The sequence below is a fragment of the Xenopus tropicalis genome, chromosome 5 (genome assembly GCF_000004195.4).
Source record: "Xenopus tropicalis strain Nigerian chromosome 5, UCB_Xtro_10.0, whole genome shotgun sequence".
NCBI lineage: Eukaryota > Metazoa > Chordata > Amphibia > Anura > Pipidae > Xenopus > Xenopus tropicalis.
The window spans coordinates 79,429,748-79,450,460 of NC_030681.2; the positions used below are offsets into that span (position 1 = coordinate 79,429,748).

At 36.4% G+C, this 20,713-nt stretch overlaps 1 protein-coding gene across 8 annotated transcripts in view; it reads left to right on the forward strand.

Annotated features, from left to right (window-relative positions):
- atg5 (autophagy related 5) overlaps positions 1-20,713 on the forward strand; it is a 199,050-nt gene that overhangs the window by 46,387 nt on the left and 131,950 nt on the right. For all 8 annotated transcript variants that reach the window (XM_012963001.3, XM_031901703.1, XM_012963004.3 and 5 more), the window contains 1 exon segment: positions 4,041-4,135. In XM_012963001.3, the coding sequence (XP_012818455.1) occupies positions 4,041-4,135 (95 nt within the window).

The window sequence follows — 20,713 nt, forward strand, 5'->3', positions numbered from 1 at the left end:
TTATGCTGGTAGGCCTTATATCTAAATTCCCCCCATCCTTTTTGTCATGTGTCATCAACTGTATTTCTGTCATATACTTGTGTATGTTTGTTTCATCTGAGTTGCTCAGCAAAAAGTTCTCCTATGCCTGCATACAATACACATTTGTTTCTGTTAACTAGACTCCCACTCACTGTAAGCATATTTATAGGGCAGTGTTTTGCATTTGCAGCATCATTTTCATAACTCATGGTTTTGCCAGGAAACATGCTATTGAGATATTGTTTGAAATCTAGAACATATTTGGTGGTTTTTATTTAATCAGATTTACGGCTATATTTGGTACATAAGGCTTTTGGTAGGGGGAAACTTTTTCTTTCTTACTTACTTCTTTGCCAATTGACTTTACACTTTCAGGAATCAGGATTCTGTAATGTGGAAAATATCTCGACTAGAGACAACCAGATCATTCAGTCATAGTACGATATTTACATAATCTTCTTTTGATGCGGTTGCTTTTTAGGGGTGTAAGAGAAGCAGTTGAAATTTTAGTTTGAAAGTAGGAGCCAAATGTGGTCTTTGGCTGTAAGCACATTTAGATGACCAAATGCATTAGTGTGTCTAATGATATCATACCATCAAAGATTTATTTTCATTTTAATGTGAAAGATTCCTCCAGAATGAGGGATGCATATTATTTCTTCTTGTGTCTCCCCAGTAATTTTCTTTGTAATATGTTTGTTTGCATATAAAAACCTACCAAACAACTTTATTTTATGAAATCTGATGATTGCAAAGGCTGAAACTTTCACTGTTGTTGGACTACTTTCCCTTCATTAAATGAGTAACAACATAATATAAGGGCACGTTGTAATGATTCTGGCAGCTTTAGTAATAAGTATCTTGATTTGAGCTATTTAGCTGTTGTTTATGCCACAGTATTTGTAGTGCTGGAGATCCCCTTTCTCTAATGCTTGTTACATAACGTGTGTTATTGCACAAACAAAAGCTTTTTTTTTTTTTTTTTTTTTTTTTTAAAAGGTCCATCTTTTTTCCTGAATTATGTATTGACCACATACACAATATAGACCAAATACACAAAGCAGTGAGTGTTTTAGCTCATTGTTAATGTAGGAATGATAAGAAAGGTTTAGTGGGTGTCATGTTGTAGCAGTGTAAAGGGTTAAAATTTCAAAGTCTGGTTGGAATCCATGTTGGAAGGAAACCCCTCACGGTAGGGGGTAATTCACAAATACCCCCTAAATGACACTGAAGTTGGGCTGGCTGGTGAAGTGTGAAGAGCCAGAATAAATCAACAAGGGTAACCAAATTATCATACCTGTGCTATGGGGGTCTCTCTCTTCTTAGCAGATTCTTAGCTAATATTTCTTTAGGCCCATAGAATAAATATTTTTTACTAAAGATAAAAATCATGGCGCCCAGTCATTAGCTTGTAGCTAGAGCTCCCCACAGACTCCAAACACTCCCGTGTTATGATGATCCCTCGCGGGATCATCCAATATTCTGATAAAACCAGAATAATATGCGTTAGGCCTGGTGTGTTTGGTGTCTATGAAAAGAGAATTCCATTTCCCACATAATGCACATGTTTCTATAATTCTGGTGAATACCCATAAGTATTTAAGGCTAGCTGGAAAATAAAAATGTCAACAGTACAGCTCTACAGGGGGGGGGGGCCATGTGACAAATTCCTGGGCACTTCCCCCTCATGCATACGGTAATGAGGGAGGGGCCCATCAGGAAGGATAAAAAGGGTTCACACCCAGGTACTGGTAGCTCATTCTGAGGTCCCAATATGTTGGGGGATGGGCTCAGGACTTTCAACCTCTTGCCTCAGAGGGCACAAGATATTCGATAATGTAGGATTTCTCTGTGTTTTTATCCCCTTTTATTTTATTTACTGTTTGTATATGTCTCTCTTGTAACATCTTTTTAATGCACTGTTTACCCTGGTCATATTAAATCTAAAATTTAATAAGTTCTGTCCTTTGGCTCTATATCGATTCCCACATACCTTGTATGACTGCTCAGGCCTAGAAGTGTACTAACTGTTTGGTGTGTGTGTGTGGAAGTAGTAGAACTATCCCTCACTGTAGTAGGAAAGTTTGTGTATGATATATTTGGGTAATTAGGTTTCTATCGCCTGTTAATGATAGATGGTGGCAGCGAATAGTGTTTGGGGGTGCTTGATGCTAGTCTAACCTGTGTGAAAGGTGACTGCGTGTAACCCCCTTGTTCCCCGTCCCGGTATCAGGCGCGTCTGTGAGTGGCGCTTTCCTTGACAGTGGACAAAGGATACTCTACTTTATCCCTGCCATTGACCATTTGTACAGTACAATGTGCTATTTTCACCCACATACACCCACACTCACAAAATAAACTGTGGGCAATTAAGGGCTATGAAAAAATACAACCTATCCAGCCCACATCATTCCCATTTAGTCACAGGCACATGTTTTACTAACCTGTGGGGAAATTTTTGGCAGAAATTGTCTACTGCAAAATGATGTTCTGATTTTCAATGGGCACAATTATGATGAAATTCATGGAGAAAGCTTGCATTGTAGTACAAATCTTTTCCACACTTTGCCTTACTTGTAAATAATGAATCTAATACAGCAGAACCCTGATTTTAAATTTCCCAGGAATAGTGTCAAAATGGCATAAATAAATTCTGGGAAACCCATAAAGTACAAGGTAACAAAGCTGGCACTTGCTTGTATGGTGCCGTGAAAAAAACATTTTCATTTCAAGCATACTGTAAAATCTGGGTATGTAAAATTGGGTTTTAGCTGTACTGTTATGTCTCTGTGGTTAATTTTTGGCCATTCACCTTCAAGAGCTATAGATGACTAAAATAAAACACAACTAAATTAACAAACCTAAATAGTATGAAATGCAAGTAAATTAATACTATGTTGATGTAATCTAGTCACGTGTCTTTTAGCACATGAGGTCCATTGTTCTGGGCTGATTTTGACTTGAAACACACCCTGCAAATGATGAAATTACAAGATGAACACTGAATGACTATTGTCTTAAAATGGATATTGGCACCATTTCAAAATTATTTGATTGTCACCCAAATTTACAGTTAACTGGAGGTGACACTTTATTTTCAAAATGGGTAATTTTTAGAGATACAGACCTAAGCATCCACACTGACAGTCAGTCAGAGGTGGTGCAAGCTGAGTTTCTAGCTGGGTTTCCTTGTATAAGCAGCAGCTATCCTTTTTCTTAAAGGAATAGTAACACCTAAAAATGAAAAATGTTTTAAATTCAGATATAATGTACTTTTGCATGCACTGGTAAAATGGGTGTATTTACTTTTAAAAATACCACTATAGTTGATGCAAATAAATTGCCATGTAGCCAGGGGGGGCAGGTATTCAAAGGTGAAAAATGGAGAGAAAGCACAGGTTATATAACAGATAACGGATACATTGTATAAAAGACAAAAGGGATTCTACAGTTTATCGGCTATTTAACCTTTTGCTTTTTTTCAGATTAAATGGCTGCCCCCATGGCTACACAGGAGCTTCTTTATATAAACTATAATAGTGTTACTGAAGCAAACGCACCAGTTTTACCAATGTGTGGCAACAGCACATTATATTTTAGATACTTTTATTTTGTGGTGTTACTGAGTCTTTACAACCTAAAATTCATTGTTTTTAAAATTGTTATACCCAGGAAATCAGGATCAAGCCCAGACTTTGCTGTTTGTGAGTAAATCAAAATAATTTTTTGAAATGGTGTCAGTATCTTTCAAATACAGTGGCATTTAGATATGCTGCACACAAGTGCACAAAAGAAAGATGAAAACAAAATCTGTTGCCCCATGTTTTATCAGTCATCAATAGTCTCCAACATGTTTTTATTAACAAATTTCAGAACTTAATGTTAAGCCATGACAATAATGACTAGGTAAGAAAAGAGTGCGCAGACAGAGTACTTCTAGCTAATAGGAGAGATTTGTCACTTTAAATGCTTCTGTTTAACCAGATGTATTTTTTAATAATATTTATTTTTATTTTTAGATAAGTTTGAACAGTTTTGGGCCATAAACCGAAAACTTATGGAAGTCCCCCCAGAAGATGGTGGATTTCGATATATACCATTTAGAATATATCAGGTAAAGAAAACAGAGTACTAGAGTCAGTCTGACAAATGTTCTATATTTGTTACATTGCCAGTGTTACATTGATAAAGTGTGTGCTCATTTCTTGCTGCTTGTTCATCTTTTTCATTATAAATTTACCATTGTTTTAATTAATTATTTTAATTCTATTTCAATGTTGATATTTTTTATTCTGAGTCCCCATGATACTTTTTTCAGGCTTGATAATTCTTTAATTTAGGGCAATGGCACATGGCACCTGTGTGAATCATGCTCTAGGGCTGGTGACAAAAAACTATAAAATCCCTGCCGTTTAATAGCATTGTAATTGCCGTATCCATATTTGCCTTATTGCTTGAAAATTCAGCAGTGAGTACAGAGCCTAAAAACAAATGCAATTAAATATGCTTAGATACAAAGTGCTCATTTACAAACTTAGATTCTTTTATTGATTATCTCTTATATAGAGTTTACTAAATATCCTTATTAATTTACCTGTGTATTTGTATGATTTTTTTTCTGCATGTTGTTTTTTTTTTTACTCAACACAAAAAAGTGCACAGCTGTACTGTTAAGTGGATATGTAAAAATATCTTGAATTTGGACACCAGCAAGCAGAATAGTTAGTGCAAAGTGACAGATAAATGGATTGGTCTTCAGTTAAAATGGTCAAGTGGCCAAAATGAAAGTGAATTGAATTCAGAATTACTCTGGTGAATATTCACTGTACTGTATATTGTGATTTGGTCCCTAAATGCATGTTACTGACAGCAGCCGAGATTATTTGCTGTGAATCAGTTGAACAGGAAGAAAGGGAATTTTTGGAGTATCTTTGGAGTTATCTTTTTGAGGTATCTTTGGAGTTAATGATAACCACTGTTTAAGGGCTTTGGATACTTTGACCTGGTACAGAAGGCCAAAACATATGGTGTACAGGTATGGGACCAGTTATCCAGAATGCTTGGGACCTGGGATTTTTCGGATAAGGGCTCTTTTTGTAATTTGGATCTCCTACCTTAAATCTGCTAAAAAATAATTTAAACAGTAATTAAACCCAATAGGATTGTTTTGACTTAATAAGGATTAATTTTATCTTAGTTTGAATCAAGTACAAGGTACTGTTTTATTATTACAGAGAAAAAGAAAATCATTTTTAAAAATGTGAATTATGCTGTGGAAATGGATGGGATACTTGTGTACAGAGAGAGTTTGAAGATAACTGATATACCATGACTTATCAACGTGAAATTGCTTTTGTGTACATTTTTGTTAACAACATTCCTCAAATATTTGCACTATTTGTTAACGCGTCTATGTGAAGTGCCTTAAAAAATTGTCACACAGAACAACATTTCATCATGTTTTGTCATTGCAAGTACTTTATACGAGGAGTCCCTGCGTGTATAGAAAGAGCATGAAGACTGCATTCTTCAGCTGTCTTCTTACTATGTATGTCTGATCCAAACTATTAGGTTAGACATTGGTATTCATCTTGAAACTACTGATTTATTGGGAACGGAAATTACAGCTTCATAAGTTAGTACATGAAAATTTAGCAGCTGGTCTTATTGGCTTTGTAGACCTGCAGTACTGATAGTAATAGTCATTTTGCTCTGTAAACGTAAGAGAGAGATTGATGGGCAGAAAAAATATATACTGTTTTTCTCTACAGTCAAGCTAGGAGATTTTTATACTTTGCCACTGTGCCTGAAAACAGCTATAGGAATCCTTGCACACAGTGGTTGAGTTCCTCATATTTAACAGATAATACTTAGGTCGAATCACTTTGTTTAGGATTGTAGAACTAGAGGCAAATGGCCCTGCAGGAGATTTTTATGGCCCCCAATATGCTAATGATATTTACAAGGCCACTTTGTATGACAGGTCATTTGATGGCCCAATGCACACAACAGATCATTTAACTTTGTTTTTCAGCTTCACCCATCATCTTCGGTGCAACTGCACTACAGGTTGTCTAGCCTAATCATCCAGTTTTTAGGTGACCCACACAAATCATTGTTACAGTTCAGCCAATATTTATTTGTGTGCTGTCACTGTACTTAAACTTTTTTTGAAACTGCTCCATTATAGTTTAATGGACATGGAAGTCCTTAAAGTACAGTGTTTTTCTTGACATTTTGCACAACTGTCTTGTGGTGAAAAATAGCAAAAGACACAGTAGGCTGGAGGCAGGCTTAAGGGCTGTGAGAGATGCAACTGTTTGGTGTATTTTCCACCAGTGTTAAAGGTGGGATACAATTCGTACCAGGAAAAATGTCTGGTTTGCAGCAGCTAATGCTGTTTTCATGTTAGCAGCTTAGGAAAAGCCGGATAAATGACAAGTAAATGGAGGGCGAGTAGGATAGGTCCTCCATTCTGTACTCCATTTAGTATTTTCAGTTGGCCAGCTGTAGGTAGCTGCCTGACTAGCCTGCAGGTAAGCAGCAAATAAAAGGGCTGTGGGATTACACAGCAAGGGTAAGGTTGGGGACTCAAAGTGAAGTGGGTTCACACTCAGAGCAGGGCACAGGGCAGGAAGGCTGCCTGCTTGTGTGATGAACTCCCAGAGGGGCTGCGGGTGCTGCCTGCCAGAGCATCAATCAAATTTTGTGGAAATGCTGCTGCAGAATATTGTGCTCACAAAATGCATATGACTTCTGCAAAATACTTGAATTGCACAGAAAAAGCCAGACACCTTTCACCTCACTGTCTGCATTTCCAGTTCTCAGATGGCTCAATGCAAAAAGAATTTACATTTTATGAGGTACCAGAGAAATATAACGTAATCCTGGTAATCAGGGACATTAAAACAATTTAAGCATTAAGTTCTCAAAGAACTATAAGCACAAAGACTTTAAATACAGTACTTCACTGTGTTAATGAGAAGGTTTAAATAGTAAAGCATTAATGTCTACATTTTGAAACTTCTTGCAGGACCACTCTGAAAATCAGATGCACAACCTAATACATAATGTGTATAGAGCCATCAGAGGTACAAATTAATGTGGAATTCATTATTTACAGAAGACCTCAAGATATAAATGAGCTTAGTATTTAATTTCCCCAGAAATTTCAATCGCTGGCATTTTTTTAGGATAACTGTGACAAAAAAGTGTATACATCAGTAAACTGCTAGCTAGCAAGCTCTCCAGGGAGGGAAATGCCCCATCTAGCTTATCCCCACCAAAACCATGGCCTTCAACATCAGAAGAGTATACCTCTAACATACCTCCCAACATTTCATTAAGAGGAAGAGGGACAAAAATATGTGGCGCGGGTAGTGCGGCAAAAATGTTTTGGCCACGCCTGCTTTGTGACCAAGCCCCCACATGCCACACCCACTTTACATGCTCCAGATGTGCCAGTATAATCACAAAATAAAAAGAATAAAGGACATATTAACTTCAAAGGTGCCAGTATGACTACATTAAATTGATAAAGGGCATATTAACCCCAGACATGCCAGTAAAATTACTAAATGAATCCACTTCAGACATGCCAACAGTTCTGTGCATTTTCCAAAGTTATAAACAGGGCCATTTCCAGTGGTACTTAAATCTATGTTATTTTTTTCCATTCTTAATCAGTTGAAAGCAAAACAATATTAATGTACCACTAGAATTTCTAGCCATATTAACAAGGCCAGCCTAAGGTTCCCAAACTTATAAGGGCCCCTTTTAACTGTCTGCTATATTTTATGAACGGATCAGCGATACCTCTGTCTTCTATTCTCCTGCATGCTGTGCTCTGCCAGAGATTCCCAGGAGTGAGAGATAAATGTTAGGAGTTGAAAGGTGAAACTGTCCAGCACACAAATAAAGACAACAGCCTCTTCTGCCTGATAAAAGACAGAGCGCGCTCCTAGCCCCTGACCTGGTGAGCAGGAGCAAGGAGAGGAATGCGCGCCAATGCCGATAGTTGACACATGCCTGTCACACATGCTCCTCCCAGGACAATTAAACATCAAGGTAAACCTGTGAGCTTGAGGTAGCAGGGGAGATTCAAGAGTTAAGGGGACAGGCTTTTTTTCCCCAGAGCAGGGAAGGCACAGCAATTAATTAAATGGCAATGCTGAGAAGCGGGACATCTAACAATGAATCCGGGACAGCGGGCAGTGCTATAAATATCGGGACTGTCCCGCTGAAACATGAAAAACATGGAGACAATGACATTGGATGTTGCAAGGATTTAAAAACTAAGTTAATACCTGTGGCATGTCCTCACTTTATTTGGCTTTGGCCCTTTGTTTATCCTAATAGACCAGGTGCTATACAGAAGCCCTAAAGTCTTTTTTGAGATTAACACACTGCTATTCAACCTGGTTGCAGTACACAGCAGGTCTCCTGTTTGTCAAATTTATAATTTGTCTTCACAGTAGAGCCCTGTGCTCAAGCTGTTGCTGTAAAAATTAGATTCTGGGCTTCTCTAAAATTGCATCTTTTATGCAGGGGCATATGGGGAGATTAATCCCTGATGCAACAGAAAGATCTGCCTGGGGGGCCCATTTTGGTGCCCATAAACGGATAGTAAGCTGCCGGGCAGCTCAAGTGCGCCCATGTATGCCCACCTTAAGTGGTCCCATTCATAAGGATAACCTGCATGCATATGGCCTTGTAAACATCCATTACTGAGAGTACATACAGATTCAACAAGTTGAGTGGTCGCAGAAGGCCCTGGTTACTGTAGCTAAAACACTTCTAAATGTACATGTTGGGAATATTGTGTTTCTTTAAGTGACAGAACTAGATTCTGATTATGTTAGTGACTGTTGTAAACAAAGGAAGCTTTATTTTAATTAAAAGTTTAAATACAGTATTGCATATTATTTTTTCTATTTTCTGTATTAAAGATAAACAGTTTTCACTAGCAGTTAGTATTTTACAGTTCAGCTTGTAATTGTTGCTAATGGAATTGTTTGATTTGTTTTTGTATACCCAGGTGGCTTCTTGTAACTTTCTCAGTTTTGATGTTACTAGATATGCTAGGTTTCATTAGCAGTCAAAGGTTCAAATATATAACTATAACATTTGAGTAATTTTACTACCTTTCAGGAGAAAAATTAGATCATACAATATTATCAAAAGAGCCATGTTGAAAATTAAGACTTACTTTGAGTAATAAAACAAAACCCTATGGCAGTGCATTTTGTAGGGATATATCTAATTTCAGGGAACCACAAAAGAGCCTTCCATTAAATTTAACAGCTATTTCTTGCTATAAATGGATGAAGGTTTACTTTGAAAGGGAGAGTTCACTGCTTGTGTACTTTTTCGAAGGATATGAAGAACTTTGGATCTGACTTGAAAGCTTGTTGATGGAAACAGCAATTTGTTATATTGGAAAGTACCTAAAAAATATCATCAGTCTCTGAATATATTGTGCACAGATATTAGAAGACTAGAACAATGGAGAAATAGGATATGACATCATTGTCTAGGAATACACCAAATGTATAGGAAGTGTCTATGAATGTAATCCAGAAGTACAGGAGTTGATTAACAAAGCTATGCCTGCCACATGTTTGGGGTTTATTAGTCTGTCGGAAAAATTTATTTGTCAGATGGGCGAAAAACTTGTTTGTGATCATAATCACAGACAGAATTATTCATCCAGGCCATCATCTTTTAGCCCTCTCTGTGCTACATTTATGCTTTAAAGCATGGGTGTGCAAGCGAGGTTGCAATCACAGACAGAATTAGTCATCCAGGCCATCATCTTGTAGCCTTCTCTGTACTACGTTTATGCTTTAAAGCATGGGTTTGCAAGCATGGGTTTGCTGCCTTAAACCATGTGGTAAAAGTAGTGTTTTATTTGGGGTGAATATTAAGTGGATAAAGAAGTAACTGGATGACATAACTTTTTGACATCCCCCTATGCTGTCTGTTTAGGTATTAATCCTAGGCACCTTTTTACAACTTTTTGATTGCAGGGGAAATATTTGTAGTCATTTTTGGCCATAATGCCAATGATTCCAGAATTTCATCTTAAGAAGATGCAGTTTAAAACAGCCAACCAATTATAAAAGACTACATTTTTAGTTTGTAAATTTTAGATGATAGAACTTAAACTTCAGCAGACTGCCATTGGATCTCAATATCCACAGAAAATCTGACCTGATGGATTTCCTTGAGATGGGATTAAATGGTATCTGAACAATCAAAACTAAATACAGTTGAATGCAAAAGGTTGGGTAACCCATACCACATGACATATTTAGTTAATTTTGTAAGTGGAAATTAGTGAACAGCTACTGCAAAGAATAGTGTGTTAAAATATAAATGTGCAAAGTGCAAAAATATCGACACCCTTTAGCTTGTCCAGTGATAAACGCCATTTTTCGCAAGGAGTTGTCAACTGTTGACTGTTGCAAAAGAACAAGGATTTGAAAATGAACCCAAGGGTAAGGCCTCACAAGGCGGATTGTCAGCCTGCATATAAGCACAGGTTGGAGACAGTCCAACGGTACACTTGCAAAATCTTCTAATTTTGCCTGCACTCGGAAGCATTAAATCTGCCCAGGTGCAGGTACACTCAGCCAATATCTGCCAACAAACGGCAAGTCTCGTGTTAGTTGATGGATATTGGCAGTGTGTGCCTGCACCTGGGCGGATTCAATGCTTCTGGGTTGCAGGCACAATTAGAAGATTTTTCAAGTGTACCAGCAGATTGTTAATCTGCCTCATGGGACCTTACCATATCTGATGCCTATAAATCAAGGGAATACTATAAAATGTTACGGTCTATAATGTCTCAATGCAAGATTTCTAAGACTAAAATTACTTTGAGAGCACTGATTATATGCTGGCCAGAAAGGCAAACCCACATATAACTACAAAGGAACTGCAGGAAGCTTTGGCTGAAACAGGATTGGTATTGCATTGTACCATGGTATCACAAACATCACAGTGTGAGGAATGCAAAATATCATCTAAACAAGCCAGAAGCCTTTTGAAAAGAACTGCTGTGGGCTAAGGAAGTAAAATTATAACTCTTTGGCCACAATCACTAGGTTTTTGGAGAAGAAAAGGAGCAGCATTCAAAAGGAAAAAACACCTGTTGATAATGGGTGAGTGCAGAGGACCTCTTGTTGCTGTCCCTAAGATAAAATGTAACTGGTCGTTAACTTTGCAAATATGTGGTTGTTAACACACTGATTTCTGCAGTAGTTGTTACTACTTTTCATTTACTAAATTAACTATAAGCAGTGAAGTGAATCGCCAGTAGGAAAGCATGCATGGTGCTTCGTTTTCTGAATAGTGCAGTTTCCTGAAATATTGCTGATGGGAAAGGACTAAACATATTTGTGCCCCTGTATGGCTCCCTAAGGGTAATGACACACGGAAAAATTTGTTAGCTTTGGTGGCTGAGATTTGAATGCATGCGACAAATTATATAAATCTTATTTCTTCAGTCTTGAGATTAACAATCACAGCAAGCAGGTGGGTGACATTTAGTGAACACTGTAATTAAAGGAGAATGCAAGTCAAAATTTAAGTCAATATACTGCCCAATAGTTCTCCTATTGTTTAGTAAAAATGCCACACTTTTGGCTCACCTAATCAAATATTTCACACTTACTTCACATTTTCTATCTGTTTTCTTGAACAGGCAGCCATCTTTAAAAAGGTTTTCTCCCTTCCTTTCCCTCCTTGCTTCATACTGCAGACAGGATCAAGTTACGCACATGTGCATTACTACTGAAGGCTGCTGCTGGCAGCCTACAGGGAGGGGAGAGAGATTTCAGTGATATCACTGTAGTCTTCACACTGCTGAAGGCTGCCAGCACCATATCTCAGAGAAGCAAGCAGGGATCTGGGAATTTAGATATGCAGTAAGTACAAAAGAATGCCTTTAGACTTACTTTTAATTTATATTAACCTTTCCTTGTCCTTTCAGGCAAGTTTGGCATGTGTTATGTGCCAGAATCGGGCATCTGATGCCCATGCACATGTACTGACTACACAATTATATAGGGTGAGGAAGGAGGGGAAATGTGAGGAGAGCCGGGACATCTAGGAAGTGCTGGATAGAAAGTGAAAGTAATTGCCTGCCTCACCTGCCTCAGGCCTCGGGCAGACAATATATGATTTATAGCTGAGATTATTAAAAACCTTTATAAAAGGTATGGATGGTTTCATAAAAAAAATAATTTGGGTTTAATGCTTAATTTTAATACAGGTATAGGACCTGTTATCCAGAATGCTTGGTACCAAGGGTATTCTGGATAAGGGGTCTATCTGTAATTTGGATGCCCATTTCTTAAGTTTACTAAAAAATCAATAAAACAATAAATAAAACCAATAGGAGTTTTGCCTCCAATAATGATTAACTATATCTTAGTTGGGATTAAGTACAAGGGTCTGTTTTAATATTACAGAGAAAAAGAAAATAAATTTTAAAAATCTAAATTATTTGATTAAAATGGAGTCTATGGGAGACAGGCTTTCCGCAATTCAGATCTTTCTGGATAACGGGTTTACGAATAACGGATCCCATACCTGCACATCTTTTTGTGTCTGGGTGACAGGCCCATTTAACCAAATGACAACTTAGAACCAAGCCACTGCAGAACCTTAAATAGTGTGATTAGAACAAGGTTACCTATTTACATTAGATGCAGGTACATTTATATCTGAATTCTCTTTACATTTGTTCATCATCATGCTTCTTGGAAACATGTGGGTGACTAATTGAAAACCCCAGTTAATTTTATGATTTTTGGGGAAGTTGATAAATTGGAATGATAGTGCTAGGGAAGAAAAAGCTGTTTTGGAAATGTGCTACCATTAGAAGCTTCTCTGTAAAAATGTTACTCATGCCCACCAAAATTATGGCCATCCTGCTTAAAAAAACAAACTATATATAGACTTCCTTCTACTAGAATAGATCCGCTTCCTCATTTTTTATAAATTGCTGCATTTTTTCTTATAAGCCTCTGAAGTTGAAATTTAAGTGCTTCCTATTTTGTAATGTTTTAGCTAGAACTGAATATTTGTAGGATCTGTATATCCAAGGGTTGTAAGACAGCATGAGAGAAACATTGATATGTAAACAAGCTCTTCTCAGAGTGGTTGCTTTGTCTAGCTCTGAAATATGACATATGGCGTGGGAGTCATGTGGGTGCATGGTTAAACTGATATCCGACAAGTTGCTCAATGGTTATTCTGTGTAGTTGCCCCATGGGAAGCAACATTTAATTTACTGCCAATAAACCCTTTGAACCACATTCATGTGTCAGGGCATTACATTAGTATGCCAGTACCTTTCACTGGCAGGTGTGTATGTATGTGGGGTTATCGGTGTGCCTGAAAGTGACTGGGGCTTCACCACCCTTCCTCTTCTTTTGAGGTGGATTTATTCAGCCCTTTGGCCAAAAGAGCAAATTAATAAAGTTCGGATGTTGCAATGTGTAGGTAAATCACACTTCAATTTATTTTTCAGCCCTTGGGCTAATTAGTGAATTGCAGGGATTTTAAGACCCCTTATACAAACATGTAACTGATTTTAGTCTGGTGTAAGCATTGAGCACAAGAAGTCACTGATACATTAGATATTGCAGTCCACAGAAATGTTATACATAACTTACGTGAAATTGTTTTTAAAATGCCACAGAAAAGCATTAATTGTAATCAGGCTGCTGACAGCTGGGGTTGTAAAGTGAAAAATAAATTGTTGTTGTCCTTTAATATCTAGGCATAAGAAGTTTGGAATTCTTACTAAACAACCTTACTAGATAGACTACATGGTGATAGTTGATAATACTTTAAGATGTAAAGAATTAGGTACCTCTTATTCTAAAATACATATTATTCCAGTGGGAGTTAGGTAGAAAGGTGTAAGTACTAGCATTATTTGTTATACATCTGCATATTTATATGTTTGTAACTTTACTTCTCCTGTAATTATTCTAGCTGTATAGCTTAGTGAAGTGACCCCTAAAATACAGTGGCTTATTTATTAACACTGAAAAATCTGCACTAGTTTAGCAACCTGTAGCAAGCAATTACAGATTTGCCCTTTTTATAAATATGCTTTCTCTTGTGCAGTAATTTCATTCCATTACTAACCCTGTCCTATGGAATATATATGTGTATCAGTCAAACTGATTTGACTGATAGATGAGCAATAAGTATCAGTCTAAAAAATCCTATTTGTCTCCAGTTTTGCTTTGCTTGATAATATGTTACCATAGGACTTGGCAGGTTTATAATTCAACAAAAGATTTGTAGGGCCAAGGCACAGATTTCAGTTCTTATCCCTTCTTATCATTTTACTGTGAACCACTGAATAAATGTTACATTGGTGACTTTGGTGTTTTATTACCCTAATCAAACTAGTAGATTGGGATAAGCAGGTTCCATGAATTCCACACACTGCTTTTATGCTGGGTTTCTGTTTGTATAGTGCCTATATATTGTGGTGCACTAGATTCTACTGTACAGCGCTGCATACATAAGTAGCGCTTTATAAATAAAGATATACATACATACATACATACATATAGGGGCCAACTGGGTTTATGAAAACTTTTGAAATGCAAACATTTAAATTCTGGGGTATAATAAAAGAACAAGTCATTTGTTTTGCCATAACTTGCTATATCTAGATATAAAATCACACAGCAATCTTCTGAAATAGTTGTTTTTTTTTCATCTTTTGAAAAACCTGTCTTCATTTTGCACTCATGCATTAGTTTCTGTTCCATATGTTTTGCTGCAGCATTCTATTAAAGTACTGCTTTTTCAGCTTGGAATTTGTCTTTAGCTTAAGAGGCTATTAAAATAATTTGCTAAAATAACATAAAGTATTTATATATTATATATATTTATATTATATCTGTTTTAGGAGCAAGCCACACAAAAGTGAGATTGTACCTGTTCCCCATATTAGACAGCCCATGGTTGCAGTTCAAAGATGCAGGCAGCTGTGTAGCAATGTATTAGTCATATAGTTTTCTCGAGGCTCAGTGAAATCTTTATCAGTAAATTTTTAATGCTTATTTGTAATATTTCCTTTGAAGAGTTTACAGTGAAATTTGCATTGAATTAAGCATCCTACGTTGCTGTTGTCAAGTTCCTTTTACGACAAACTACCAAGAACTGGGATGAATCACAGTAAGCAGGGAAGCAGCAAATTAGATCACAGGGACCATCTGAAAAAGCTAGTTCAGTGTAAGGATGTGAGGAGGACATGAGCCATTTCCCAAGCGAAACAAGGAAAATTGTCTTGAAAGTTTGTGATGAAGACCAACATGCTGTCTAGACACAACAATTCACTGCAGTTTAAACAAAGGAAACAAACAGATGTATGCAAGCTTAATAGCTATCTTTACGAAAAAGATAATTGCAATCCATTGATCTTTAGCATAGAGTATCCAATATTGATAAAACAGCAGGCTAATAACAATGTTTAAAGGAAATAAAAATGTGTGAAAATAAAAAAAATAACATGCTTTTTGTGCAGTTCTTCTAGATTAGGGTCATGATTTTAAATTGAAAATTAAATGTATTGTTTTTTGGTTTTTTTTATAATTGCATTTACTGGCTGTTCTAACCTGGTATGGGATAGGGCTGCTGGTAGTATGATATAACAGATTATCATCAAGTCATTTTATTTTAGCAATTTGGGATACCACTTGCAGCTTTGTTACTATACAAAGTAAGAGCTGCACATTCCATACACGGAGGTTAATTGGATTCGGATAATATAGATTTTAGTGTTTTGTGTGCCTTGGTTAGTATATAGGATTGAAATATTTTATCACCAGTTATACTGGCACCATTACAGTTAGGATTGGGAATCTAACGTATACCAACAGTGAAGGGCTCAGATAGTATCTATTGTGGGGAGTTAGAAATTTTCCTTTAATGCTGCAATTGTATAGGGCCCAAGTGCAGGAAGGATATATTTGTCGGATCACCATTAAACATGTGAGTTTTGTTCCCTGTGAGACATATTATTGAAATGTGTACATTCCAGTTATACAACATATTTGACACTTCACTGGGGAAAAGTATTTTTTGACAAAAAAGCAGACATTTGAATGTGGCATAGTATTTGCAGTTAAGCTTGAGGTTGCAGGGCAAATGTATTTTTGTATTTGAGCCACTCCATTGTTACATTTGACTTGTATTTGGGATCATTGTTTTGCTGAAGATTAATTTTTCCCCAACATTCAGTTTCTTGGCATCATCCATTCTTCCTGCTGGGTGCCCAGGGTTTCTCGACAAAAAGCATCCACACGGAATTATATTGCCTCTGCCCTAAGTTAGCCATACACAGGCAGATTTAAACTGTCAATTCAAGTCCTTTAGACTGATTTGGCAGCTTATCTGCCTGTGTATAGGGACAACTGAGGGACCTCCCTGATCGATATATGGCAAAAATCGGGCAGGTGTCCATGGGACAGGTTTGATTTTTCTCAGATCGGGGACTGCATCGGCTCATTGATGCTGTCCTAAGTCTGACGGCTCATATGCCCGTCATTTTCATTCAATCCTTTGGACCTAGGACCAAATGATCTAATCAGCACAATATTCCTCACCCCATGTCTACCATCTTAATTTCTCTGTAGGTAGACATGCAGCTGTAATTCCTTTATATGGCTATATCTATATGGTACTGTCTCAGGGTAAATACTTACTCAGCCAGCAATGTTTGTTTTTTACTTAGTACCTTTTTAGTACCTTTAGTAAAGGTTTCACAGTAACAAATATGTTGTATTGTCAAAGTGTAAAGTATGTATGTTGTGAAAAAGAAATTGTATGAATCCCAATAAAATTAATTTAGTTCCAGGTTATATCACAACAAAATGTGGCACTGTGATGTTAGAACTATTATTGTGGAATATCAGGACAGACAGGTGCTTTCAATAGCAACTGATTTACTAATAAATCTGAAGTTATGCATATTGGAGAGTTGCAAAAGTCAGTTGCACCATTAACATTTATTATTGATATTAATTTATATATATATATATACAGTAGCTTGTAGTATAGTGTGTACATCTGTTAATCTTTTATAGTATATTTGTGGTACTGTATCTGACTTCATAGTCAGAGATCCGTTGCACTTTTGTCTTACCATTGAAATTCTTCTGGCCAGAAGAGGCCACTGTTGTAGCAGATTATCCTTTTACATGTCTGATTCGAAACTGGTGAATATATCCCCCCAAAATTTTAATTTTTCTGTGTTAATAAAATGTTAGAATTGTAATTGTGAAAGTAATTTTGTAATGTTTGAGCCTAAATGGTAAAAACTCACCCCAAAACAAAATTGCAAATGACAACAGCACTTAGCAGCAGATAGGTATTATGGCAGGGGAATACAATCAAAACTGTGTGTTTACTAATATCCATTATCCTTACAATGTTTTCAGTTATGCATAGCCAACAGTTTTCAGTTATGCATGGATAACCGTTATGCCCCCTCCATGTGTCTTTACAGAAGTGTCACTTTAATTTCACCCTGATTAAGGTTTGCATGCTATCCTTTTGTAATATAAGCATAGGATCTATTGTCTGTAAACCTATTATCCAGAAACCTCTATAATGAATGAGTGTGCTGTATTTTACATCAGTGACATTTGCTTGCCATAGTACTATGTTGATTTGCTACTTGTCAAACTACAGTTACAGTGTGAGTCTTTTTTTATTAAATTAAAAGTAGTATAAAAGACTTTGAATCACTCTGACATAAATAATGCAGCAGCCTAATTAAAAATATATTGTAAAAGGTGTCATATTATGCACTCTCTCTTATGCCTATGTAGCTTAATCCTGCAAATCCGTCACATCCTGCCAGTGAGTCAGCTTTTCTGGTAACTCTATAGTTATATACTCAGCTTTACTTCTGCCCCTTTTTACTCTACTGGCTGGTGTGAGTTACAGAATGATGGGAGGTTGTTTCTTCCATCTTCTTTTTAAAGAACTTCCACATGGTCCTTTTGTTTTCAGTGCCTGGCCTAATATGCTATGATTAGAGAAGTTATATCATTGGTGTGATACTTTCTAGATTGACCTAGAAAGTAAGACCATAAAGGAGCTGAGACAGTTCTTTGTGTAAATAATATCTTTGAAGTAACTATGGAACAGATATTTTTTTCATGGATGTGCTTTTCCATAAATAGGCTTTCTTTTGTTTGGATATAAGATAATGGCAGCAAGTTTGTGCCCAAGTAAACAAAAAGTTTAATACATTTAGGCATGAAAAAATTAAGAGCGATATTAACTACTAAATAGATATCAAAACATTACCTTTATTTGTATTTTACACATTTAGTATTTAGCTTTCACATTTTGGGCACATACATCAAACCATTTTACATGTGTCTGGCTTGTGGTGTTTTGCTTTATGGCAAGGTATGGAAACCAATGTTGAATGCAATCGGGGTTGGTCTCCATTCCCCCGGGTACAGACCAAGAGTTAAACAAGATAGCATTTAACACATGCCTTGCTTTCTAATGGACATGATAGAAACCAAACTGTGTGGCAATCTCATTTAAAAATGCTTGTATGTATAGAAATATAAAATATTACCATTTCCTAAGCACGCACAGACATGCCAAAAGACTCAGTGTTTCATTCTGTAAATTATAATGGCATTATTTTAAAAATCATTAATTTAAGACATTGTCCTCCTATAGAGCTTAATTAGAGGTCACTATAGGACACTATATATGGACTCTATAGGAGTTTGTCAGATAACAAAAATATCTGTATTTTATTTGGCATACGCTTCTTAGAATAGATTTGAAATAAAATATTAAATATTTAAAGGTATTTTAATGGTGCTTAGCAGCAACAGAGAGGAAGAAATGTAATTTATTGATTTATAAATTGGCTTTGGAGTATAGGAACTATGGTATGGTATGGTATGTGTCGGAAACAAGTAAACGTAAAAGAACGAAAAGCGGTATTCCAGAATTTCACCCCTGCCAATTAAGTTGGTCTTTTCTGGTTCATGGATATGGTGCTGCCATACTGGCCAAAGCCTTTTACACAGATGCTGCCATACCAGTGAAAGCCTTTTACCTAGACGTTGTTAGCTGCCTTACAGAGTTTGTAACTATTCTCAGCACTTGGATGGTGGCGATATCAACATGTTGAGGGCAGCCATAAAGCATATACTGTATGTTTCTGTTAAAGGGTATGTAACTTGCAGCCAGTGCGATCGCACTTACTGAAAGCATTTGTTTACTTTAAGTAATAATAATGATAATAATAACAACATGGGGTTATATTCTATAATCTACCAGTATCTGATATATATTATTGTGTGTAATTTCAACCAAATAATCCCCTATAGCAAACTGATAAGCCTAGTTTAAATGCCTGAAAAGGGGCAGGGTGTACCCAGAAGTGCAGAGGGTTCTGAAATAAATTAGGGCAGTGTGTCTATAAATAGCATGTTCAACATTGTTGTTATAATCTACAAGTCTGTCATTTTACAGTGGCACAAACTGCAAATTATAACTTGTCGTTCTGATGTCACCTGTAACTGAAAAAAATAGAGGCAACATTAGATAAAAACACAGGTGTCCATGTCTTGGAGATAAATCTGTGGCTTTGACTTACAACTGTTGAGAGAATAAATGAGATTTCAGATAGGCCATGAGAACTTTGCCTACCGTTAAAATCTGTGCTACTGTGATCAGATTTGGCTCAAAAATCTTAACACATGAGGTTGCGAGGGATTAAAAAAGAACCAAATATAGAATAATACACTCCAGTTAAAAGTGTCCCAGTGTAGTAGAAGAGAAACAAGTGGCCATGTATAGTAGTATATAGTAGAAAGAAAATGTTTTGCTGAATATATTTTATGTGTACTTTTCACTATATTCATTTGGAGCTCTGCTTTGCTGGCAGCCTGCCATACTGTTATCACAACATTCATAAATAATAGTTTATAACTACAGCTGGGAGCAAGCCGTTGACAGATATTGCAGTCATTTCTTAGACAATGAACTATGTTCCTTTTCACAAATGATTATTTATTATGCTTATCAGAAAATAAGTGTTGGCAGGACTTAGTAGTTGTTTCACAGATAACTGTACAAGAACTCCAGCAGACATTATATAATAGTATATAGGATCACAGAGACCTGCCTTGTTTGGGTCCTGATCTGTAGGTTGAAAATTCTTAACTAACTGAAACACACATTAACATTACACTGAAACATCTGTTTTACATTCCCTGATTTTAAGTTTTCTCTAATTTTACACAGTTTTTTGTAGTCCCACAAATATATAATGCATAATACATTTTCCTGGATTTTACATCACTTTTTTCTGGTCCCCTGAAAAACGTAAAATGTAGTTTCTACTGTATTTACGTTTACAAAACCCATATTAAATAGGTACAATAAAATATTCACATTGGCATATTTTCAATAACCACTTTTATTACCATAAAACAGACCAGTCATGACCACTCTTATATACAAGTCATGGGCTTGTACAGTGGATAAAAAAAAATATACACACCCCTGCAAAATGGCAGGTTTTTGTTTTAAAAAACAAAAAGTAACCAAAATGATTCTTGTCAGAACTTAGTCCACCTTTATTGCAAAATTGCCATCTATTCAAAGAATT